Below are 26,767 nucleotides of genomic sequence, written 5' to 3' on the forward strand. Positions count from 1 at the left end.
TCTGAATGTGAGCATATTAAATGAAAAACACTTAAAGACTGAAGATAAGGATTATCACTAAGGATTATTACGGCAGTTGTTTCATAAATATATGCCAATATGAAGTGCTGAAATGGTCAAGGGTCACGGTTGTCAGTTAACTCATATTTTAGTGTGATTTACTTATTAGCTGTTGAATTTTAAATATTGTAAGTACATCCCAAAGTCAATATCTATAACATCAATGAAGCTATCCTGTTAATAATTTCAAGACTAAAATTAATGAAAATAGGCTAAATGTTTTTCTTGACATTCTGCAAAGATCACCTCTAAATGAATCAATAGAATGAACTATGTACTACGGTTAAGGAGATATACAGAAATGAGAATATCTTTTAAAGTTCTCATTTTACCAGAGATGGAGGGATGTGGGACAGAAGGAATGGAGGACAACAATATATCTGAGAATTAAGAAGCTATCATACCTTCATTCCTGTTTAAATGGAAGAAAATCCACAGGTTTATACATTAATTGACTCCTTAAAACTGAGCTTTTAAATTACTACTTTCTTCTTATGCTTCAAATTCATGTAGATTAAACAGGATTATTTCACTGTGGCTGCTGTGATGGCCTGTGTAATTTGCTTTTCAACTAATATCAGAAATAGAGGCAACTGGTTTGGGGTTTTTTTGGGGGGGGGGTGGGTTAAAAATAACTACAGAACAAACATTCTTGTTATCTAGGAACAGTGATCACATTTTCTTACCTCTGTAAAAAGAGATTTCAATGCAGTCACATCACACTTTAAGAAAAAAAAGAGTACAAAGCCAGATCCACTTTTTTCCACAAGAGGTTTTTTAAAAATGGTTAAAGGGCCAAGAAACAATTTCAACATCTTTTCTTGGAAAAGAGGAGGCTCAAGTCAAGGACACTAATTCCTAGGTACATAAAATGCTATTGCCAAACAGGTAAAAATCAAATATTCTCTATGTCCACGGTGGACCGAACAATAATATTAAGTTTAAAGTTGCAACATGATGTATTCAGTTTGAAATACTTTGCACAATATCTAGTAGTAAGACTAATCAAATGCAGACCTACTTTGCTTCAGAAAGTTGTGGAATCTGTCACAGGCTGCACAACCATCAGGAATTGCCTCCAGGCAGGCATGAATAGAGCTTGCATTGGACAAGAGGAAGAGACTGTCCAAAGTTCAAATCCAGAACTTCCAGACCTAGAGGTCTTCTCTAATTATCTGAATGATTTAAAAAACCTGTGGCCATCACATCAAATGGATACAACTAGAATGAAAAATGCAGTTTTCTACTGGATTAAATAATATGCCTTCAGGCAAAATGCTTGAATATATCACATTCTCCAAAAAGTCAAAATCACAGTAAAATTCTCCAAAAAGTCAAAATCACTACAAAATTATTTCAATAAACTACATGCAAAATTAGTTAGTAATTCCATATGAAATTGTGTGTATGGGCAGATTTTGTTACCAGTTAAAAGTTACCGTCCATTAGGAAGATATTAAATGTGACAATGTAAAACATCCTTGTCAAGAGACAGAGACGCTACTCAGCTGTACCAGATATCCTAAATTATAGAAAACCTGTATCATCATCTAAGAATTTAGAGGAATACCAATTCAGAATACCTGGAAAGAATAAGTGTTTCTGAAAAACAGATCCCTGTCAACAGCAATCAATTGTGTTAGAGAAGACATGCTGTTTGTGGGAGTCTGGAAACTCAGTCTAAAGAGCAACAACACTATGTTGTGACTGCCCTGCCTTCACCTTGACTGACTACAGTGAAAGTAGAAAAGACAGTGAATTTAAAAGAATGAAATGAAAATTCCATCTTTAACTTTATAACTTTATCACTTATCCAGAAAAAACACACACACACACACACACAAAACACAAACAAAAACAAAACAAACAAAAACAAACAAACAAACAAACAAAAAAACCCATGCACACACAAAAAAACCCCAAACCCACCTCAAATCAATATAAAACAGGGGAAAAAAAAAAAAAAAGAAAAAAAAAAGAAAAAAAAAGAAAAAAAAAAAAAAGAGAGAGAGAAGAGAGGACCCATATCTTCATTTCTGCTGAAAAATTAGCTCACTTTTGGCACTTTCATACCATCCTATCCACATGGCTTGAGACAAAATTCAAAAATTAATGTGCTGTGCATACGTGCCCAATACCAGGACAAAGAAGAGGGGAATGAAAAACCAAAATATTTTTACTGCAAGCTAAACCTCCTAGGTTCTCCTATAATGTTCAGTGTTAAGCCAACATCACATTTCTCTAATAGGGAAAGAAATATTTATGGTGCAGTATTCATACCTTAGTCAAAAGCTGTAACAGGAAGGCAACAAAATTCAAGTTAAATAACGACACAGTTTTGTAGGAAGCCATATGTCTTCTATAATGTCAAACAAAGATGCCAGTAACAGCTAAAGATGCTCTGAATTTTACAGCCAAGCATTACACAACATCAAAAAGAATCTGCTAGCCCAAAAGACTACATTAATCAAGAGGAAGTATAGTGAATAGTAGCTTGTTTCTTATATGATTAAAAAAAAAAAAAAAAAAAAAGGAAAAAATCAGATAAGTTATAAAGAACAAAATTAAAAGATCAAATAAACGCAGCAAAACTAGAGAGGGAACAAGAAAAAATCCTACAGGGAACTGCAAAACATTAGGCATGAGAATCAGCAAAATATCTAACAAAGTGATAAAGCTGTCAATTTTTTTTAAAAAAAATATGAAAATAACTACCGACAATGAAGAATATTTGAGTTATTGTCTATGCTGAGTTATGAAAGGTCCTAAGGAAAAGGAAAACACAGAACATCAGTGAATACATCTGTGATCTCTGATGCTCTTGAATTATAACTAAAAAAAATCAAAATGGTGAAATGGCATAGGATATCTTCCACTAGGGCTTAAACATTAGAATTTCAAAAGAAGAGAGATGTCCACAGCCTCCTCATATAAATTACTGGAGTAAAGAAGTCAGAGACCAGCTCTAGCTGAAAACACTGAATGCAGCCCAGCAACTATAACTTGCAATGGTTTCCAAAAGAGTAATCTCTTAATGCCTACACGGTTGACATTTTGAAGATGTCAGCCTTAAGGCCAAAATCTGCCTTCCAATATGAAGGTGAATCTCATAACAATTGAAAGGACAATCAATCAAATCTATCTCAGAATTTACCCCTCCTTGAATTTTAATTCAAATAACAAGTACAACCAAAATAGAAAAACACAGATACATCAAATTGTCTGGGTTGGAAGGGATCTTCAAAAATCATCTAGTCCAAACCCCCCTGCCTTGGGCAGAAACATCTTTCACTAGATCAAGTTGTACAAACCCCTATCCAGCCTAATTTTGAACACCTGCAATAATGGGTCATCCACCACTTATCTTCTTCCAGTGCCTCACCACTTTCATTGTAAACAAATTCTTCCTTATGTCCTATCAAAAATTACTGTCTTTCAGTTTGAAACCAATGCCCAATGCTCACTACAAGCCTCAGTAAAAAGTGTTTCTTTGTCTTTCTATAAACCTTCTTTATAAGTTCAGTGATGTATGGTGCAATCTATCTCTTTTCAAGTAAACACTAGAAATAGAAAGACAATCATAATGAAGGCTTATGGTCTGCCTCTCAAAAAAAAAAAAAAAAAACCCACAAAAAACCCACAACCTATTAGTCCTTCAAAAAAAATCTCTGCCTATGCAGGCTGATGCACCTTCATTTGCATCTTGAGTTAATAGTTATGAAAAAGCAGGGAAGGCTTCCTCATGGAGCCAGTCTCACTGAAGTAGTAAAAAGTATCTCAAGGGCCCCCATCAAACCTGACGCCCTGCCTAAATAGGCTTTCTTTTGGATGATACCAAGACACTTGTGTTTTCACACAAAGTAGATACCTTAAGCATCATCCAATAGCCTACTTCTTACTGAACATCGAAATATTTCTGTGTCTTTGAGGAGCATAATTCATCACTTTTGTATCCAAAATCCAAACTCCAGATTGATTATCTCAGTCCCTGTCTCAGTAACGATACTCGTAGTACCACTAAAGAATATGAAAAGAAAACCCTACAGATTGGGGGTTTGCTGTCTACCATTACCATGAGTACATCAAGGCTTTGAGTGATGATTTGTGTTTCTCTAGATCAACAGCTGTCCTTATTAGCACACTCATTCCCATCAGTTTCTCTAAAACAGTTTAACAAGTGACTATCTTTAAGTAAAGTCACCAACATAGCAGGTCTTCAATGAAACAAGCATCATAGCTTTTCATGGAAAAGAAAAAGTATTATGCTTATGCTATGGCAGTTCTTTAAGTTGCTAAAGTGTATTTAACATTACAAACTGGAGCAAAGGTCACTGCCTCATTCTGCAGCCCAAGGGAAGGGTTCAGAGTAAATTCCAATCTCCTCAGCACATGGAAACAAAGCAGGCTTCTCCATTCCTACCCTTGGCTATTTGAGCTTTGACTTTTCACTCCCCATAAACCACTCAAGAAGCATAGCATAGGCAAAGCATTTATTGACTCATTTGAACAATTTATTCTGTTTTAATCTTTGAAAACCTCCTTAACCTTTTCAGCATGGTTAGTCACCTTGAAACTGGTGTCACAGAAGGAAGGTTCTAAAACAGAAGGCAAGATCAGCAATCAAGCAGGAATCTTATTGTATTATCAGTGAGTATGAGGTTTGCCACCTCAGCTCAAGCTCCCTGGGTTGGCACATGCCTTTAAGGCACACGATCCTCAGTGCTGCAGAGAATGCACTGCCTGCTTCTGCCTGCAACCTGCCAGTCCTCCCAGCCAGAACAGGGGAGGAGGTCAGTCTCCTCACTGTGTGGCTGTGTTTGGCACTCTAGAATTCACAGAGAACTTTTTGCTGGGTAAAACACTTCAAGACTGCAATTGGGCATGGCTCAGGAAGATGATACTCCACTTTGTGAAGTGTAAGTTGTTCTACAAAAATCTAAGTCTAATTCTTAGACAGCAGGCTGCACCTTTCCATCTAAAAAACCATGCCATATAAGCATGTTCAAAAGAATCAAAGGCAAAAGAAGCTTTTAGTTTCTGCATTAGGTAGCAACAAGTGTACTTTAACACTTTAGATTTTCCTATTTCTGAAGCACTTCATATAAGCACTCACTACTCTCCTCTGAGCTAGGCAAATATTAGCAGCAGCAACCACTGGCACAAAGCAACTCACCACTGTGTTAGGAAAATGATTTAAGAGCAAGTGGAAACCCTCAAAGCTAGAAGATAAGTCTTCAGTGAAAATTAAATAGATATTTTACTGTTTGAATGGTTAAATGAACAATACCTGTCACCAGACAAATTTGGACAGATATTAATAAAATGAATGTCCTGCTAAAGGGGAGGTTTATAATACAGTGCATTTGTTTACTGTGTCTTATCAGTATTACAGTTTCCATAGAAACAAGAGAGAGAACATTTTAGCACTGGGCAACAAATTCTAATGATCTTTGGTAAAGAATCATTATTATTATTATTAGGTGCAAATACAATACATCAGAAAGATTTACACTCAGGTATATGAAGCATTGATCACTAGTCCTAATGGACAGATGCTTATGGCTGTAGATGATTTCCAAGTCTTTACAGTAAGGAAAGAAAGGACACATCTTGTAACACATGGTATTACCAGTCCATGCCATGCTGATCCTTCTTCTTCAGCTTTTCAGCTTTGTATTGCCTCCTCCAACTGCCCTCCAAATTAGAAGGGGAGCAAAAAGTATTGAAGCATTTTCAATATATACATGTCTTTCCCTGAAGTTTATCTTATCACTTACATTTATAATCACCTGCAGCTTAACCATGATGTAATTTCTTATGCCTTGTGGGCTGATTTCTGTGAGTCACAATTTCCAAATATATTTGTGAAGGTGGTTCATGAATTAAACTTCTGTCAGCTGCAGCCTCCAGCATTGTTCTGCCCATGTTCAGTATGGAGGCTCTTGGCTCACAAGTTTTAATGGTACAGTACAGAGGATCAATCCTTGGTTTATAAAGGACATTCGAGAAGCCATTACATAAGGTAAGAACAACCGCAAATGCCTCCATGGCTTTTTGTCATCCCCTTGCTATTCTTTGGTAAGTTTAGGTTTCCTATATATACCACTGAAAATCTGCAGATGATTCATCCCCAGGATTTGCTGTCAAATGAGCACCGTTGTGAGTTATGCTTCTCATACTTTCCCTGGTACTGTACTCATACCCTCACTTCTTCCCTGATTTTAAGCTGTGTCCAGATAAGACCTGGGGAATTCTGGGACAGCAGCTTTGGCCAACTACATAATTCAAACTCTCTCACTTAAGCATTTAACTACCTAAGTCCAGCAAGGCAACATATTTTAGTAAAATTAATACAACCTACAAGTGACAACATGCATCTAATTTTGTACAATGACTTTCATAGATATACTGAAATATCAGCCTCCTTTATGGTGAAACATCTTCACTTTCTCTACTCCTTCCTTGCCTCAATGATCTTTGTGTCAAGAAGGATAAGCTAATGAGTCAGTTTCTGCTATTCCCAAGCTCTTCCCCTGCTTTTCCCTACCTAATAGCGTCACTCCTCTTGGCTGGCAGACTGGGAGAGATTCTCTGGAGGTACAGCGGGTGTCTTAAGCAATGCACAGTCATACTGAGACAACTAAACCACATGCATGGAAACATTTGCTACCATTTAATCTCAAGTGCAGAGGGTGCAGCACTGCCTCTGGTAATATACTTCTACAATAAGCACCACTAAAGGCTTTGGGGATCATATGCATTATTGATGCAGAAATGCTTGATATTTCCCATTGTGACAGGGAGGAGACAAGTGGTTAAATTGCTTCCTGTTGTGCATGACTGTAGACATTAACAGCTGTTATTTATAGCTCCTATAGTATCCCAAAAGGCAGGAGAACCACGTCATACAGCATTACTACAAATAAAATCATTCTAGCAAAGTAAATAATTTTAAACATAGAGAATATCACTGTAGAATGGAAAGCGTGAACAGCTCAGATGTTTTGATAACAAAATATATGTCTTAGTACTCCCACCCAATCAGCTAATACAAGAAGATTTAGGAAGGACAGGAAAAACTGTACATTAATAAAATCAGCTGAAAGAAAAAAGGTACACCTGGAGAAAGTGTCCACTAGTACATCAGTGAAAGGAGGATATCCCTTCCTGGAAAATGCACAACCAGAATGAAAGAAAGCTCTGATGGTTTTAATCACAGATGGACGTGCTTGCATGCTGCATCTCTTTTAAACTGTTATTCTGTCCTAGACCGTTAAATACTAGTCCAAAACATGAGGCAGACTATTCCAAATTAAGAAACATGCCTTAAAGCAGGCAAAGGTTGTTCAAGCATCTTATGAAAATAAAAGTTATCTAACACTGTGGGCATCTTAGATACAGAACTCAGTTCCCCATACTTTCCCACTCTTCTAGTAAAAAAGGGGTGGGAGGAGTGGGAGGCAGGTGAAGAAGGACAAAATAAAGCAAATAAGAGTTTCATAAAACAGATTTCTTTTAAGAAGTTAGCAATGTGAGTTCTAGTCCTTATTGTTTCTAAGTTACATTCTTTTTTCAAGAAAACTTTCATGATAGATTCCATTATTCCCACAACGCCCCCCCCCCCCCAAAAAAAAAAATTGTTTTGTTCCCTAAAACCTTGAAGAACTTCCATCAAATTGGAGGATAGTGATACAAATGAAATGAACCTGGAATAAAAGACTGGTGGTCACTTCCAATGCTGTTTTGATTGCTTACTCTTCTCAGGACTGGGTGTCTTCAAAGCTCAGGAACAGATACCTTTTTAAGATAACAATGTACTTACATGTTGCATTGTGATCTGTTATTTATTTTCGTATTGTATTTTATGTTATTTTTTTTCATTATAATGGTTTGTTCCGCAACCCCTGTTCTCCTAAGAAATGTTATGTTCCAAGGTTTGTCCCTGTCCCTCTTCCCTGTCCATCCTCCCACACTCCTCCCAGTCCCCTCCTATGGGCCCTGTCTGTCATTCGATTGTTCCTCCCAGCTTCTGGAGAGTTTGGGTAAAGGACATCGAGTGATAGAGCAGCAGGCGAGGAGTTTCCTCCCTTTATGTCCTCATTGGTTTCTTTGAATGTCCCTCCAACCCTGTTCCACTCCCACCTTTTCCCTCATTGGATGTGGGTTTGTCTCCTCCCGTAGCCCCTCCCCTGGATATAAGCCCAGCTCTCCTTGCCTGGGGAGGTTTGGCTGGAGTAGCTTCCCTGAGGTTTGGATGTCCCTAGGTGGGACTGAATAAAGACCTTGGACTTTTGCCCTCCAGCTGAGTCTGACTCCTTCCTTCGCTGTCGGCCTGGTCTCTCCCGTGATAAGGGGAAAACCCCTTTACCACTCCTCTGGTTTCCAGGATCCAGAGGGGTGTTCTTCCCCATGTGATCGCAGTGTCAAGCTAGCTTGGGTGGAGGAGCCGCTGCTCCGAGAAGGACACTGCAACCCTTACACACTTAAATTGCAATTTAAGGGGAAAAAGAATATAATGTTGAAAAAATGGTAGCAAATAAAACATGCCTATTACTCTTATACTTTGCACAACTGACTTATATGTAATTAATGCATACCATCCAAGAGGTCTGTACTTGCTTCAGAGGTGCCTAAACTTAGTTGAACAGGCAGGACGCTACTGAAGTGAGGAACACAGATACTTTTGTGTAGGCACCCCTGAGAGCTTTAAAAGGACAAGGAATAGTTTTTTTGGCCCACAGACAAATTTCTCTAAGGGTAATGAAATATCGGTGTGGTCTACTGAACCCAGTAAAATCAATTAATTTAAGAGTCCTTCAGCATTACAGCTATATTCCTCTGAGACCTGTAAGAATTCCCTGTGCTCCTTGCCATTAACTTATAGTTGTTCTAGAAAAACACACTAACATTTTTCCTTACTCACTGTATGAGTAGAAGTGTCTGTATTTTGATTTCTCTGCTCAATTACAAACTCTTTACCTCTACCCACACGCTGCACTGTGTTGGCCAAGACATACCTTTTGGCAGTGAACTTCAAAACCACATTCCTCCGCAAGAGAGTGCCCGTGTACAGTACACTCACACACTCAGAGCCCCTCAGTCCACGTGATTTACATAATGCCTGGGCAACCGTTTCACAAATAGAGGAAAGCAGGAAAAAATAAAAATCCCAAACTGTGGCATATAGAAATCAGTCATTCTACATACAGTTTTCATTTATCAAGACTTACTCACATTATTAACGTGGCCAGTTATCAGAGCTGCCTGCAGTTTCTGCATCTGATGATGCACACTTCTCTCTTCCTTCAGCAGCTGAGCTGTACACGTTGGAATGCTTTACAAAACATTTCAGAAGTAAAGGTCAAGCAAGCTTTCTGGAAAGGGGTACTGTTTCTGGAGAGAATTTCCTTCCTACACACTTTTAGCTACCAGGACTCTTGTGACATTAGGCAAAGAGACTGTGAACACGCATGCCCACGTGTCCCTCTAGAATTAAGCCATACCGAGTCAGAATTCTTTCTTCAGTCCATGTTTCTCCAACATATGTGAGGGTGAGACTGTTGGGAAAGTGCTATTTTACAGCTAAGGGTTTACACCCAGTCCCGAGAGCAGAGGGGTAATCAACACTTGCCTTTCAGGGGAGCGTATTTTATCAATCTTGAAACATTTAACATGACATCTAAACATCAGTGGAGTATTTTGTTCAGTATTTTGGTTTTAAGACTACATAATTTTGGGTGAAGCAAAACTGTGAGTTCTCATAACAGTAATAAGAGTGGAAAAACATCTCCCTGGATGAGCTAGTGGTAGTAGAGGACCTGGAACTCCAAAAATGTCTTTGTACTTTACTTGCAACCAAGTAGAACACCATGCAAAGACTGAAGCACCAGCGCTGTGTGCTGTGATCATTCTTTTTACACCACAAGCAGAATGGCATAGAGGTCTGTGTCAGCTGGAGCCTTAAACCATTTTTATGTTCACACTTATCCAGAGTCTTCTAGCCTGTCCAGTTATTTTAAGTGGACTAATGTGTTGATTAGTCTTATAGCTGTCTTGATATTGAAGTCTGAGGTCCTATTGGTCCTGAGGTAATAGACCTGGCCCCTTTGAAGTATGAGTCTAGCCCAAACTGCCTATATTTTTGCTCTCATGGAGACCAGATTTTAGTGGATCAAGATGAACAATCCTAGGTACATACAGATCCAATAAGACAAGGTAGTCTTCTGGCTAGTTTGAGATGGAAAGTGTATAGTTCCTTACTCGAGATAGACATCCAACAGTACTAAGTCTAAAATGGCCACTGGGTATTGCCACACATCCTTTCATCAGTTTATTCTTTCACAGTCCAGTTCAGTTTTTCCTTCTTCATCCTCTTCTGGTGATTTCCAGCACCACTAGAGAGTCCAGAGTCATGGTAACAGCTATTGTTTGTAACAGCTCTGATAATGAGTTTTATTTATTTCTGAATTTGAAGAAGATGGCATCATTTGCCTATCCAACTAAAAGCAAAACAACCTTGACACCAAGGTAAGAGAACTTCTGGATTAACTAGAAGATTAAGAAAATACTTAGTCTTCCTTTATTTTCTCCCGTCTAATTCCCATTTCCATGGAAACTGGACTGGAAAGTACCAGCAGGCAGCCTGCAGCTGAACATCTGAATGAGAATGCTCATGTTTAACTCAGCAAGCAGACAGCAGGTAAAATCTGTAGAAACTGTGTAAAATCTATAGCTACATCTTGAAAGCAAAAGGACAACTTCAGTTTCAGCAAAAAACTTCTAAAGAAGATGATATATTACCACAGTGAATATTATTGTGTGGCAGCAGTTGATAATCTGACTTCCTCTTTGATAAAAAAGGATATGATAGGAAAAAAATTCTTTATCACAATGGAGCAAGGCAAAAATTCATCACAATTAATTTAATACTTCAAAATGTTCAGATAGAAGGTAATATGGTAGTGAATATGGTAAAGATATTTTTGTAACAGGACTGGCTTCTGAACACTATGCTGCAACTCCTCCTGTGGAATCAAACTGGCTGTTGTACAGTTCATATACATGCATTGTCAGCCCAGTCATCTGGGTGGCTCTTCTTACAAACATCCATTGCATTTCAATAAGTAAATATATGTGTGTGTGTATGTGTATATATATATAAAAATTAACTAGCAGTCAACAACGTATTCGCTAGTTAAAAACCACATTGGCTTTGAGCACCAATTCACACTACTTGTATTTTAAAATCTAATAAGCTAACACAGTTGTGGTTAAAGAAAACAAACAACAACAAAAGCTATGTTAACTTCTTTATCCAATTTAGTAAATTTTAGTGCAGGAATTCTATTTAATACCACCTTCGATTTTTCTCCAGTTCAATATTTGTTCTTAAAGCAACAAGAAGAAAAGCAAACAAGCAAAGGATGAAACATTCCTGTCTTGGGCTACACTTTACCCAGTAAAGAGATTGGTTATTATTAAATTCTTGCTTTTGTATATAAAGCAATTACCACTCTCTCAAGAAGATATTACTCATTCTTTGCAGAAAACAGAACATTGGCCACACTTTTCTCAGTGCAATTTTAGGAAATGCAGTGGACAAAAGAGGATGATTATAATGAAGGATTTAACATCTTGTGCAAGTTCAATATCAGCACACAAGAGCTGACCTGAAAATGGGTTATGAAGAAACTTGAGACAACATCAGTCTTTTTTTCCCTTTTTTTTTTTTTTTTTTTTTTTTTTTCCCCTAAGACTGTTGCTCAAAGTTTAAGAGAGCTATTTATCAGAATCAAGTCAGCAAGATAGCTGCAGATGCTCTTTATTGTACCTATGTTCTCCTTCAGGATGAGAGAGGGAATTCAAGATTAAAGCGTCAAATAATGAATCAGCCCAAGAAGTTGCTAGTGACTATTGATTCATTCCTTCCTTTGGGATCTTCAGTGGAGAAAATGAGCCCAAATTTGCAGTCCACCACATACTAAACTCACAGCTACAATGGAAAAGAATACTATAGAAGCTGTTTGTGCAATTTCCTCACATGATTGAAAACTAATAATTGTGTATCAAGAGCACAACAGAGACAGACAAAACACACAGCTATCAGCATCTCTGCAGTGCAAGAATGTCCACTTAACAGCTGCAGCAATGTAAAAATCACACTGAGTGCCTTCTGTTAAGGAGTTCTATTATGTTTTACTTCACCAAATATATTCATGCACACCTTGAGGATCATGTATTGTGCTAGATACAGGGAGTCCTGGGATAAACAAAAATCAAAATCCAAATAATTCACTCTTCTGCTCAAAGACTGCTTAAACACAGAATATACAAAAGCATATGCTTTCAGATATATTTCCTCTTTTTATTTGCATGAAATTTTCTACAGCTAAACAACCCGCATGTGCTGCCTGAAGAGTTCTATTTCAAGCAAGATAGGAAATAAAAATAAATTTTAAAAATACATACATTTAAATAAAAAGCAACCCACAGCAGGATACATTGACTTCTCTGTTTCGAATCAGCATTCCTACCCCTCAATGTTTGGTTTTGTTTAGGAATGCCAAAACATATTGCATTTAATGGCTATCTTCATTTTGAAGGTAGAAACCAAGGGCACTGCTCATACTGCATAAACAGGTCCATTATCCATTACCATATCCAAGAACTGGACTAAGGGAGGGAGGAAGGACAACCTTAGCATCTGCTTAGGGTTTACAGAAGTGATTCTCCAGTAATAGAAAGGACTTCTGAACTGGCTGAAGATTTCCCAATATAGGGGGATGGATCATTGCTAGGAAATATTTATAAAGGGAATATGAGCTGACTGCATGTGTACACAGAGGGTGGTGGATATCCATAAAAAGGGATGGGTTATTTCTCCCAGATGGAGCTGGAGAGAGACAGGGTTGTAATTCAAGAAAATAAGCAAGCTGCTCCCCACCTGGTCATTACTACATTCACACTGATTCCCCTTATGATCTTGTTACTAATGCATGTACAGAGCATGTAGCTGCTTTTCTTCCAATAAACTCTATGACTGCTAATGCATCCCAGTTGTTGCTGTCTGGTTAGGAGATGGAAAGAAACCAAACAGGGCCATCAATACAGTTCTTACAGTATTGTTATGGCATATAAGATGGAAGTGTAGAATAAAGGTGTCTGGCCTAGGATCTTTTGCTTCTTGAGTAACAGAGTAGGTGATAAATACAGTTTCTGGATACCAGCTAACACAATAACAAGCACACATTGTGCCAGTGCATGCTATATGAACTTTTAATAAAGTAGGGAAAATATCATTAATGGAAAGCCACAAATAAATTAACACTTAAGAATTGAAACATCACTGTCTGTTAGCAAAGCTTAATTCAAGCAACCCACTAGCGGTATTCAGTGTTTTATTTAGAAAATGACATTTTTTAAAGATTTTATATGTTTGAAAATTAATCATTCTTTCACCTTTGAAACACATAATCTCCTTAAATATGTATCTTCTTCCAAAACTGCATTGCTATGGGATGGTTGAACTACGTTTTTTATGCTCCCTTTTGAAAGTCTTTGCAGGACATATTTTTATAGCTAAGTTATAAGCACTGAGAATAACAGTTCACAGTGGATGTACTGACACACCACCACCACTGGAAGGAGATCACTACTCCCATGTACCTATCTTTCCATGCATGGTCCTTTTCCCTAGTTTACAAATACAGAATACCAATACTGACAAAGTGTGGTCACCTCAAACTCCTACACAGTGTAGGAAGGGACAGTGAGACATGCAGTTTTCTAGAGTACAGACAATCAGGGACATATTACTTGTCAGACTTCTTGCATATATTCCCCAAGAATCAAACTTAGGTCTGAAGGGCAGCCAGACAAAAGGATTGCCTGGCAGCACTTGCCCCATCATTCTCAAGGGCTCATTTCTGTCCCTGGGGTGCAGCTCCAGTGCTGATAGCATGCAGGAGTCTGGTCATGGGTGCACGCTTGAACAAGGAGCCCAAGAACACCAAGCTGCCTATGCTTGAACTGTTCAACGGCTGTTAGTGAAGAAACTGCTACTGCTTCTCTCCCTTTCACTCACCCTACTCTGTACAGCTTCTTGTTTTTCCCTAATGGTTTTGCCAGTCTCATGACATGGTTCTTCCCCTCTCTCTTCTCCCATCCCTACACCTAGTCCATTTCTCCTTATCCTTCTCTATAGGAACAACACCCAAGCCTGCACATTGCTCAGTTCCTCCAAATGTCAACAGCTGAACACAAACAGACCTACAGCTCACAGCCAGGTAATTTTCCTGGGCTCATTTACTGACAGTGGAGCTGGACAAGATTATGTATGATGTATACATTTGAATGCAAATAGCACATTCCACATTTACACAAATTTACTGAATTTCTTGGTTTTAGTTTGGACTAATTGATTTAGACCTAAAGTCTGACAAGACAAAGGTTCATTTTTCTCCAACAGATGCAATTAATCAAACTGTAATTCAGTCACTCCTTTACTCCAGAAAGAAGGTGAAAAATCCCCCATGTCCTGTCTGAACTCTCCTTCTCCTTTTCTCTGCCACACTGTAAATGGGAGAAGTGGAGGAAAATGGAACATGGATTTCATTTACTTCGTACCTGCTGGCAACCCCCTACTATATAGTAGGTGAGCATAAAAAGATACTGCAGCAGTCACACAGACACAGTAGAACTCACAGATATTTTCAGACAGAAGTATGTACAGCAGCTGCTACATACCAAAGCCTGATAGATTTCAAAGAGATTAGTTCAAAATTTTCAAAACCAAATTTTACATTAGAAAGCTCTTTCTTTCTTTCCTTCTTTCTTATGTCCAAATGAAGGCACTATTGCATGTGACTGAGAATTTAGATATATGGTTTTCTTGATATTGGTTTTAAAGGCATACTATACCCTCTCCAGATAAATGGTCAGTCTTACTGCCCATCTCCAGGCTATCATTTCATGTAACTCTCTCTTTGATATCTACATGATACATTTCTATATAAGTTAAGAAGAGTTTGTTTGTCAGTGGAATCTGGATCAAGTTCTTATATTACAAATAAAAGGAAAAAAATAATAGGCATAAGATATAAGCAAAAGAGCGCACAGGCAGGGCTGAGGTCATTACACCAAGCCCAGATTTCAGGAACTCTTGAAATTGTTATGAAGGCCAAAGTCTGTCTGCAATTTGTTTGCTAATTATAAACTTTCAGACTCATGCTGGCAGGGGTGTGATATTAACTATCTTACTAGAGTACTTCTGTCATGTTCACATTCGAAAATGGAAATCAGATTTTAAATTTCATTTGAACATTGGCAGGTAACCACAAATCCCACTACAGTTCAACACAGTTGTCAAGTTCTCTCTGTAATTACCTTTAGTACAAACTGTGCCTGAAATACAGGTAATAGCAAGCCAAGGAGCAAACTGGTTTATTTTAATGGTACCTACTGGGGGAAAGGGGAATGCAGATTTAAGAAACGCCAGCAGTCACATATATTCTATTAAGACGATCTAGAAAAAAAGTTATATTTTTCTTCCTATTTCTCTAAAATTAATCTGTCAAATCATACCCAGAGTTGCATATGCAGTCACTTTCACTCAAATGATAGTATTTCTGAAAGGATTTTTAAACTTATTAAAAAAAAAAAAAAATACTTCTTCTTGTAATAAAAGAATGTAAAAATAAATCACAGCTTTTTTCTCTTCCAATATCATTCTCATCAATTAATTTGTTCTTTCACAAACACATTAATTTAAGTTTCTTTCTGCACAACAATAAGGTATTGTTAGTGATACTCCTTCTGTCTTCTCCTTTAGTCTATTCCTCTACTCTGAAAAATAAGCATAGGGCAAGCATTTATCTGCAGTCAGAGCTCCATGAGACTTAATGCTTAGTACTTTTGTGATTTAACAGGACCAGACTGCAAACTCCAGTATTAAACCCCTTTCTTGACAAAGTAGTAACTTCACAATTAAGAATGTAGAAACGCTTCAGAAGTTCATACAAATAACTTTATAAGCAAGACCTGAGAGCAACCTCTACAACTGTGCCACCTCCAGAATGTTAACAGAATACATAAAATCTTCACATGAGAGCAGGTATTTTAAACAAAACATCCAAGTTAACACTCCCTATAAGACAATATATTGACCATAAATAGCAAACGAGGCTTCTCTATATAATCCAATTTCTGTTTGTGTTTCTCCAAATCATATTACAATATTAACTCATTAAGAAAAAAGTTTACCTGTGTTCCTGTCAGGTAAAATACAGCAATGCTTCTGCAGTATGCCAGGCAGAACCTGTGGCAACAAAGAAACAGGTGTTAATGGATATATATTTTAACATCCTATGAAGAAAAGCCTGAGATTGCTGGACTGCTGCATTTTCTGCATCTGATCAAGCCTTGTGCTCTCAAACTGAATCCAAATTAACTGTCATGTGATGTAAAGGTGAATTCTGTTCATAGGGAACTGCAAACACAGAATAATCTTGCAAAATTAGCTGCTTATTACTGCCTGTAAAGTTAGTTTCACATTCTCCATTGATTACAATATCAAAAGTTGATTAAAAGAGCCTAGGACCATAATCGAACATGCTCAGCTTAGAAAGACAGTATGTTATCAGTCAGTGATGCTGCTGTCCCTGATTTTGCACACATGGCCCTGGGGTTATGGCATCCAGCTTGTTGTAAATTACCCAGGTCCAAATTCTAAAGCACAGCATTTTGCTCTCCACACAGCCACTTCTAGCGGACAACATTAAACTCCAGAAGCTGAGGTAGGAAACTCAAGGGAATGGGGACAGAGAGGATCCACATTTTGTGGTTCACCACATCCGCCATGGTGCAATGTTTCTGGCAGCCAGTGAGAAATACTGCAGAAGCTGACCACCACCACTGGCCCTTTCCTACAGGCAGGACCTCACTCTTCTCCACAGATTTACATATTAAATTCACCAATTTTGGTGCAGACAACCAGCTTTGGTACTCCTACTAGCAACCACTTGTAAAAGCACCCAATACTTGATTTTAATCTGACTTTAAAATCTAGAATTTGCACCCTGGACAATGATATCAGCATCACTAAAATTGTAGCTTAAAGTTTAATGGCTTCTCTTTTGCTGTTTCTGAGAAAAAGCCAATTAAAAATCAGGCTCTAAGACAGCTTCTTCAAATTTACCCTTGCAGATGAGCATGCACCCTTTAAAGTCTGAAATATAAAAGGAAAAAAAAAAAAACAAACAGTTTCTACAGACTGCAGGCCAGCACCACCACCTGCAGGGAATCCTGGGCTTCCAACCTCTAAGAAGACCCCAAGCACCACCACAGCTGGCATTAAGTTCTGAAGATCTAGGAAGTAAAATATTTTAGGGAATAGAGACATTTCTACTTTTCCCAAAGACTGCTATTGCTGTTTGGCCAAGATTAATAGCCAGGGATGAGACTGCTCAGACCCAGACATGTACAGCCCCTGTGGCAGTGCTGCACATCCTCATTCCTCCCTGCAGGACTTTTCCAATACTCACTTTCAGAACTCCCAGGAGGATGAACGTCTCAGCTGGTGTGTCCTCCAGCAAAACAATTTAAAGTCTTAAGAACCTTGCTGCACCATGCTTCCTCCTGAAAGCATGCACGCAGAGGCAAGGCTATTGTAAAACACTGCTTTTATTGCCATTATTACTTCAGGAGTCAGTCTGTGGCCAGAAGGACTCCCTGAACAAAAAGCAATGGGTACAACTGACAGGGATGAGAACCGTCTCCCCATCCAACTCATCTAAATTTTACACACAAGGTATGGCATTTAAATGTAAGCTTTCACAAAAGCAATTCACTTGTTTTGGCATTATTCTGAAGATAAGCTTGTGGATAAATAGTAAAATAAAATCAGCTTGCTTTACCTTGCTTCATAGGCAGCAAGCAGCGTGTATTTTGGGAAGAATCAATGGCAGAAATAACAATTTTCTGAAAACACACTCACCATTCCAGAGTGTTTCTGACATTTTAGAATTTAATAAAATCCAATAATTCTTGGAAATACAGTGTCATAGTACAAACTATAGCATTTTCCTTATGGCCATGGATATAAATAACAGCAGTCTTATAGGCATTGAAAGCATAAAAATTATAAGCAGAGAGCAAAGAAATCCTAAAATGAGCTGAGACAGTCTTTCAAAGCAATGTAACACAAAGACTGAATCTTAAAAACATACTGTCTTACTCAGACATAAAGTAACATTTAGTTCCTCAGGAATCTGTCATATTTTCTTCCCCACATGCATGAACGATGAAGAAGCATTATGAATTTATTATGAGCTTCCAGTTAATCAAATTAAGACTGAAATTAAAAGTAGAGCCAGGAAAAAAAAAAAAAAAAAAAAAAAAAAAAAAAGAAAAAGAAAAAGAAAAGAAAAAAAAAAAAAAAAGCAGGTCTGAAGCTGGAAGACAACTTCAATGGAAAAATAAAAAACATTAAAAAATAACCTCTAGAAAACAGTTTACATTTCCTGGTAGACTGAATATGAATAAAAGAACAGACATACAAAAAAAACCACAAAAAACATTTATTTGTCCCTTTCCTTCACTCTCTTATAGCGCTAAATAGGTAAAGAGTATGGCGAACTCTTAAACAATACTTCCTGCTCCCCAGGCCTTTAACGTGTTTACCCTGCACAAAGACAGTTTCTGGCTGCTAGGAGTTTGATATCAACCTCCCACTTACTTATCTACAGTATACAGATTTTTACACTGTACCCATCTCCATGGTATCCAAGAGCCTTTTCACACTGCTCTCCTCCCACTTTCTCCCCACTTTGTTTCTCTCCTCCCTAGGGAAATTGACAGGAGAATTCCTCAGCAAAAGTGTCACCTTTCCCTCTACAAGTCTCTCCTTTCCCCTGCTGCTTTCCTTTCATTCAGTTGCATGCTGTAATTCCTAGTATACTGCTTAAAATGCCTAAAATGTTTTATCAGTCTCTGAGATTTTTCTCTAATTTTACAGAAGATCCTTAGATTTTTTTTTTTTTTTTTTCATTTTGGTTGTTTGAAATTTACCTACATGAGCAATTTGAGAGGGAATCTTTACCCAAAGCAGACTTAGACTGGTTTCTGCTGTAGAAATCAAAATATGTGAGCAACTAGAGGGATTTACATGTGGGGAGGAAGGCGAAAAGGCAAAAGAGAAACAGGTTTCAATGATATTAACTGATGATTTAACCTTCGGTTGTTTTATAAGCTCCCAGCTGGGAGTTAAGGCATTGCAATAATAAATTAAAAATGGACTCATAGATGCAGAAACAAAAATAAATAATACAGCAGGTGGTATGTCCTTCACATCAAGGTGCTTCCCTAGCAGTAGGCAAATTAACTTTGGTCAATGGTATAGCGCTGCACAGTTACATGTAGCAGGGACATAGTCTTTGCTTATGATGCCAGGATGAAAGCATCCTCAAAGTCAGTGAAAAATACTAATTGTGGTGGTTGGATATTGATTTGGATGTATTTCCTTTTTTTTTTTTTTTTCATTATAGGTTGCTGTGCTTGGAGATATATAAATATCTAGCTGTCATGATCAGTGTTCAGATTTTAACTTGTAGCTATACGTAATATAGATATTCAGACAGCTCCTCAGAGCAACACAGGGTAGCTACAGAGCTGATTTAAGTTTAATAAAGATAGTATTTTTGTAAGTTTGATTGGAAAGTTTCCTTCAATTTCTTTAAAATAAGACAGATAAGTCCTTTGAGTGTTCAGTATACAACTTTTTTTTTTTTTTTTTTTTAGGGTGATATAACAAGGACTAGAATTTATTCCTTAAAAACAAAACAAAACAAAACAAAACAAAACAAAACAAAACAAAACAAACCACAAGAAAACAACAACAACATTTTAAGTTTAGAAAGTATTAACTTCAAACCCACTAAAAAAATCCCCACTTTACAGAGAAGCAGAAATGTGAAGCAAAATAATTCTCATGTGCAAAAAGGCCTCTGTGAAATGGGTATCTACTCAAAAGTATCTGCTGCACAAAGATGATCAGGCCTCTCTTTGGTACTGAATGATAAATATGTTTTGCTTTCTACTCCAAAATAGCCATAGAAAAATGAGCTAAATACTACTTATCCTTCTCCATTTACATTTTTTTTCTGCTAAAAATTGAGACAACTGAAAATGAATGTTTCACAGGTCCAAATTTGCAGAGCACCCAACTCAGGAGTCTGAGTGCTCGATAACAGAAATTTAAGGCAGAACTTAACAAGGATTTATACTGTGATTTGAAACTTGCCAGAAGGAAAGAAGCTCAACTTGAATTTCGGGTCCAAGATGAGACAATATTTTTTTGCTTTTTACATCCTAGAAATACAGTGAATACAAAGATGAGGAAGTCAGAACATTCCCTTTTTAGGCATGCCAGCCACACAGGTCCTGTTTGTGGCCCTCGTGTTCAACCATTTTCAAGGACTGCCGCTGGCAGAGCCCCCTGTGCTCCAAACCCCCTCCCCATAAAACTATTGCAATTAGCGTGTGAAACATTTTGATTGCAAGAATACGGTAACATTCAAGAAGAAAATGTGTCAAAAACATACGGGGAGAATCCACACCAATTTATAAAATTGCAGAGAAAAGAGATTCCAGAATATGAGATTTACTCATGCACTGATGGTTGCAAAGAAATGGTCCATGGGCACAGTCAGTCACCAGGTGTGCCTTGAAGCTTCTATGGAAGCAGTATGGTACTGAAGACAATTCAGGTTAGATACTTGGCTGTGATCCAGTGAGTTCCTATTTTTTTGTCTTTCAAAGGTTGCGTCACTTCTTTGGAAAAGAGAGGCACCTTCTAACCTTTCTACCTGCACTGCTCTGTGCTAACCACTGATACCATCCTACCATCTGCCTCATGGAATTAATTTTGTCTGTTTTCGTTCTAAGGATCATATCCATTCTGTCTCTGTGTTTGGTTTTCCTTATATTTTTCTCAGGGCTTTTGTTTTAGGAAAAATTTCTTTGTCAGCTACTACAGAAAAGTTTTGGAATAATGTTTGTAACTAGATCTTAAACCACTGGAAATTCTGTGCTCATGCTTCTCTGAATGTCTTTTGTTGCCTTCTGTCATTAAAGGGGTACATTATATTTTTGTGTTTAAATCTATTTTTTGCTTCATACCTGAGGATTTTGGGCTTCATACCTGAGGATTTTAGATGTCTCTGTCCCATCAGCTCTGTTGAAGGAGAAGGAACCGCTCTGGAACCTGTTCAGTGGTGCTTCTTAAGCAGAAAAAAGGGATTTGGGATTTGGCTGCTCACAGCAGCTACTTATCTGGCAGGTCTGTAAAGGTATCTGACTTCAGACAGGGTGTAAAAAGCAGGCAAGGTTTCCTGTTCACAAGCTGTTGGGTGATACAAACCATCATAAATCAAAGGCTTATCATTACAGTATTACCGTAATTCTTTCAGAGCAGACAGACTTATGCAGGATAAGGGGAAATAGTTTTAAACTAAAAGTCAAGACACTTAGATTAGAAAGTAGGAAGAAATTCTTTACTCAGAGGGTAAAGAGGCACTGGAACAGGTTGCCCAGGGACGCTGTGGTTGCCCTTTCCCTGAAAGTGTATAAGGTCGGGTTGGATGGGACTTTGACCACCAACCTACTCTAGTGGAAGGTGTCCCTTCCTATGGCACCGGGGTTGGAACCAGATGATCTTTAAGATCCCTTCTAACCCAAGTTTTCTATAATTCTATGATGATTCTATGCAACCAAGTGGTGAAGTGTTGCATTAAGTCTGCTTGCCTTCAGATCTCTAACAATACACAGTTGGTTCAACCTACCAAAGCCAAATCTGAACTTCATAGCAATCCCACAAGCATAATTATATTTGGTGAAGATTTTTAAGGGGTATCTAGGGAGTGTATCCAATACCAGTTATCATTTCCATTCCTGTAAGAACTCAAAAGATAACCTCATTACTAGTGTGCTGTTGCCATATTATATGAGCTTTTTGAGATGTCTTCAGCTCTGTAGTTAAGTTCTCATGGTTTGTACTGTAAACAATCGTGTTTTCCACATTCCTCTCTGATGAGAGTCAACTGATTGACTTCTAGTCTGGCCAGTGAGATGGAGAGGTAGTATCCTTGTTCTCCAATCCCTGGTCATTGTTCAGAATCTATATAAGCGAGGTCTTTGTAAACAATAAAGTTCTTCTTTTCTTCAACCTTCATCTTCGTGGAGTCAGACTCTGTAAATATCTTTTTGTGTCCTCTTGTGACCTTGTGCCTCTTCTATGTCTCAATTTAAGCTGTTGTTATTGATGCAACCTACACCAGCACCAGCAACAGTTCCAAGTTACTCCTAAAATCAGTCCTTGAAATACATAGCTCTGGCAGAAGAGAGCGTCAGGACCAGTGGCACCTGCCTTCCCAAGGCTAATTCCAAAACCATATGTGTTCCCTGTCAGAGCAAGACCCCATAGACCCCACTTGCAACGGCAAAGCTGGCCCAAGTAGAACATATTAAGATTTAATTTTTTTGTCTGTCTGGTACTGCTGGAAGTAGTAGAGATTTTGCAAGACTTTTCAATCATTCCCAGTGAGCTGTCAGTTCCTCTGCCCTCCCAAGGAAACAACCTTTCCTCTTAGCTCCTGATGAGACGCACCCTGCTGCAAAGGCAGCCTGTGCCAAAATGTCTCCCACCCACGGAGATGAGAGTGAGAAGCCTGTCTTGTCAGTTCATTTCATTGTATTCTGGTGAGATAGCCCAGACTTGTCCAATTATGTTTCCTCAAGATTTTACTGGATTGCTATTGTTTCATGTATATATTGATGAATATCCAATATCCAATTTCACATGTACACTGATGTTTTAATTCCTTTTTCCAAATGATACTTTAATGTCAAAACAGAACTTTCTAATGATTTATCTGCTTTATGGGGTTTTTAGTAAAATTATTTTCTTTTATCCTCCTCTGCCTTAGCCACCATTCCCAATTAGTTATAAAAACATAAATAAAACATGATGATTTCGTGGAAAGGAGAAGTTACAGGAGAAGAAAATGAATAAATAAATCATGTTTGCCATATATCAAATACTTTGTCATGTTATCAACATATTTATCATCACACACCTTATCACATTTAAATACATATATTGTGTTCTTTGCATTTAGAATAAAAGGAAATGTTAAAGAAGATGAATTTCAAAAATATTCTGAAAATATTACAATATCCATACTAATACTTCAGATTGTATTACATCTTAAAAAATGCAACTTCTCTACAACCCTTTCCATGATTAAAGGAAGTACTGACAAAAACAACAGAAGGAACATTTCCTTAGGAGAATTTTCAACAAAAGGTGACAGACATTAAAGTAATGAGGAAATCATTGACTGCATTAACTATTTTTTATATCTCAATCAAAACTAAGAGAAAGTAACTCCAGGAGAGAGGGTATAGTGCTACAATGATCTCCTTGCACTGCCATTGGCTTCATTACTTCTTCTATCAAGTCACCATGACAAGTTAAGCTGAAACACAGGCTTGATAATTTTTGATGACCCAGGAAAGAAAACATGGGAACACTTATGACACTTTATTGTTAGCATGAATCTGCACTAGCATGAACTATAGTTATAGAATTATAGTTGCCCTATGATTAACATGTACACATAAACATGAATCTTTTAGAAGATGTCATCTAAAGTATAATCCACGCTGCTTTCATGAGAATAAAATATACAGACTAAATAGAGTAACTAGCCAAGCCTGAGGAGAAAAAAACTTTTGTAGACTGGAATTATGTCTGAAGTGATTCAAAATAATACCTTAAGACAGTCTTTTCATACTTAATACTTTTCTAATGGTAGAAAGATTACCGGTGGTGCTGGCAGCAGCCATAAACCCCATTTATTTCTGACTTCCTTTTCAGTATTTAGACACTTAAAGAACAACACATCAGCAAGAGCCAAAATCTCTTTTATATCTTTCATTTCTCAGAAACTTACACTCTTGACTGACAGAACAAGACTTTTCTGCAGTGATACATACATTTGTGACCTCCGGGTCCAATTACCGTAATTGGCAGCTCTTATGAGAGTTTTCACAAATTATTTAAGATCCCTCAGACTAAACACAGCATGGTAAATACAGGTCCATTTGGAACCCTTCACTTTATTGTTCAAATGGTTGCACCATTACACCATCGTCCAAAACTATGCCTTCAAAATCTGGAACAAAGAATATCAAATTTCTCTGAAGCTGAGAAATGATGATGCTCTCGAAGTGCTCTAAATCTGAGAGATAATGATGTCGTCCTTGCCAGACTAACTTTGCTGGGAGGAAGAGGCCAAGAGTTTTCAGTTGATGTTTTAATTCCTTTTTCCAAAAGTAAATTAATAGGATGATAACCTCCAGGACAAAAGCAATTGCATGTTCAACTTCCTTTCAGGTGAAGCTTTCCTAAGTATCTCAATCTGATTGACAGAAGGCTGACCATGAATGAGCAGCATGCCCACATGGCCAAGAGGGCCAATGGCACCCTGGCCTGGATCAGGAATAGTATGGCCAGCAGAACTGAGCATTCTTCCCCTGTAGTCAGCATTGGTGAGTCCACACCTTGAGTCCTGTGTCCAGTTCTGGGCCCTCCACTTTAGGAAGCACGTTGAGGTGCTGAAGGATGTGCAGAGAAGGGGAACAAGGCTGGTGAAAAGTATGGAGAACAAGTCCTCTGAGAATTAGCTAAGGGAGCTGGGGTTGTTTAGCCTGGAGAAGAGGAAGCTCAGGGGAGACCTTATTGCTCTCTACAACTGCCTGAAAGGAGGCTGCAGCCAGGTGGGGGTCAGTCTCTTCTCCCAGGCAAACAGTGACAGGACAAGAGGACACCATCTTAAGCTGCATCAAGTTTAAGCTGGAAATCAGGAAGTTCTTCTCATAAAAGGTGATTTGGCATTGGAATGCCAGGGGGGTGGTGGAGTCACAGTCCCTGGCAGCGTTTAAGAAAAGACTGGATGTGGCACTCAGTGCCATGGTCTGGTTGATAAGGCGGTGTTAAGTCATGGGTTGGACCCAATGATCTCAAAGGTCTTTTCCAACCTATTTGATCCTATCATTCTGTGATCAGATATACAGTCATTGCACACATCTAGCAGCCAAAATAAAAAAAAAAATTCACTTTCCTGAGATCGTACCTGAGAAAAATCACAAACATTCCTTCTATCTCTTACCACCACAAGCAGCAGTGACATCTCCTATGTAATGGCAATAACACAGATGCAAGATATCTTGTCTCTAGTGTGATAGGATCATGTGGATCATGGACACAAAAATAACTATGGCAGATCACTAATTCTCCAAAAGTCAGTCACAATTTTCCACAGAGACACTGCAGAGGTAAGAACTCAAGCTTCATCTTGTGCTTTAGAAGGGATGGCCAGACTATCTGTCTCAGGAGTTTGCTGCTTGCCTGGAGCCCAGGTCCTGGCCCTACAGCACTTGCAGAGGTTCACCCAGGCCCTGCATTGCACCCCTGAGCTGCACGTCCAGGAGGAACAAGGAGGGGAACACTTCAATTAACAGGATATAGCAAATGTGAGGCTGGATAGAATACGTCCAAGGGGTACAAGGGTGATAACTGAGACTCCTGTCTGTCTTGGAAGGTGGTCACCTTCCAAGATGCAGGGGGACCCTGAGAAAGAGAAGAGAAGGCTAAAGACATGCCAGAGATTTTTTTCTTGTGGAATCTTCATCCTTGAAGATTTTCAAAACTCAGATGAAAAAGCCCTGAGAAACCTATTCTAACTCTGAAAGTAGCCTGCACTGCACAGAGGCTTGGACTTGATGATCTCTAGATATCTCTTCCAACCTAACTTATTTCACAATTTTAATAAATTTGATTTAATGTACTGATACAGTCAAATATCACAGTAAAATATAAGATTAAGAAGCATCAGCTCCTCTAGCCTCCTTCAAATATAGTTTTAATTGACATATGCAATTTTTATTTGTACTAATAAATCTTAAATTTGAATAGTGAGTGCATTTACATCCACCTGCAAAACCCAAAAGTCGTATAGAATCATAGCAGCTTTAGAAGGCAGCTAAAGACAGGTATTCCCTCAGAAGTTACTAGTTACCCCAGGGCTATAATTGCTGAATTCATGGGAGAGTAAGGCATGGAAAGTTATTTGGCCCAGGAAGTTGCTTATGGAATCTTAACCAAGCTGCTATGATTTATCTTTAAACATCTGTATTTGGCCTGACCAAGGTAAAGTTCACTGCCCTCATAGTGATGTGTTTCGCATTAGTAGCTGGACAGATGCTGGCAACAAACCAGTGTTTTGGCTACTGCAGAGAAGCACTGTGCCTCTGACATTCCTTCCCCCATCAAAGGGATGGGAGGGGACACAGCCAGGCCAGCTGACCCAAATTAGCCAAAGGGATATTCCATACCATATGACATCAACTCAGATATAAAAGCTAAGGGAGAGAGGAGGAAGGGGAAGCATTCATGAATCTTCAGAGTTTGTCTCCCAGAGGTACCATTACATATGCTGAAGCCTTGCTTGACAGGAAGCGTCCAAACATCACTTGCTCATGGGAAGTAGACTTTGACTTTCCCCTTTGCCTATGTGCATGCAGACTTTTTCTTTCTTTCTTTCTTTCTTTCTTTCTTTCTTTCTTTCTTTCTTTCTTTCTTTCTTTCTTT

The 26,767-nt window shown here is 38.2% G+C and overlaps 1 protein-coding gene across 3 annotated transcripts in view; it reads right to left on the bottom strand.

Moving 5' to 3' along the window:
- DLGAP2 (DLG associated protein 2) overlaps positions 1-26,767 on the bottom strand; it is a 428,484-nt gene that overhangs the window by 344,795 nt on the left and 56,922 nt on the right. For all 3 annotated transcript variants that reach the window (XM_058419831.1, XM_040059350.2, XM_040059349.2), the window contains exon 2: positions 16,321-16,375. In XM_058419831.1, coding sequence (XP_058275814.1) covers positions 16,321-16,375 — 55 coding nt within the window. The remainder of the gene's footprint in view (positions 1-16,320; positions 16,376-26,767) is intronic.

The sequence above is a fragment of the Hirundo rustica genome, chromosome 3, assembly GCF_015227805.2.
Source record: "Hirundo rustica isolate bHirRus1 chromosome 3, bHirRus1.pri.v3, whole genome shotgun sequence".
NCBI classification, from domain to species: domain Eukaryota; kingdom Metazoa; phylum Chordata; class Aves; order Passeriformes; family Hirundinidae; genus Hirundo; species Hirundo rustica.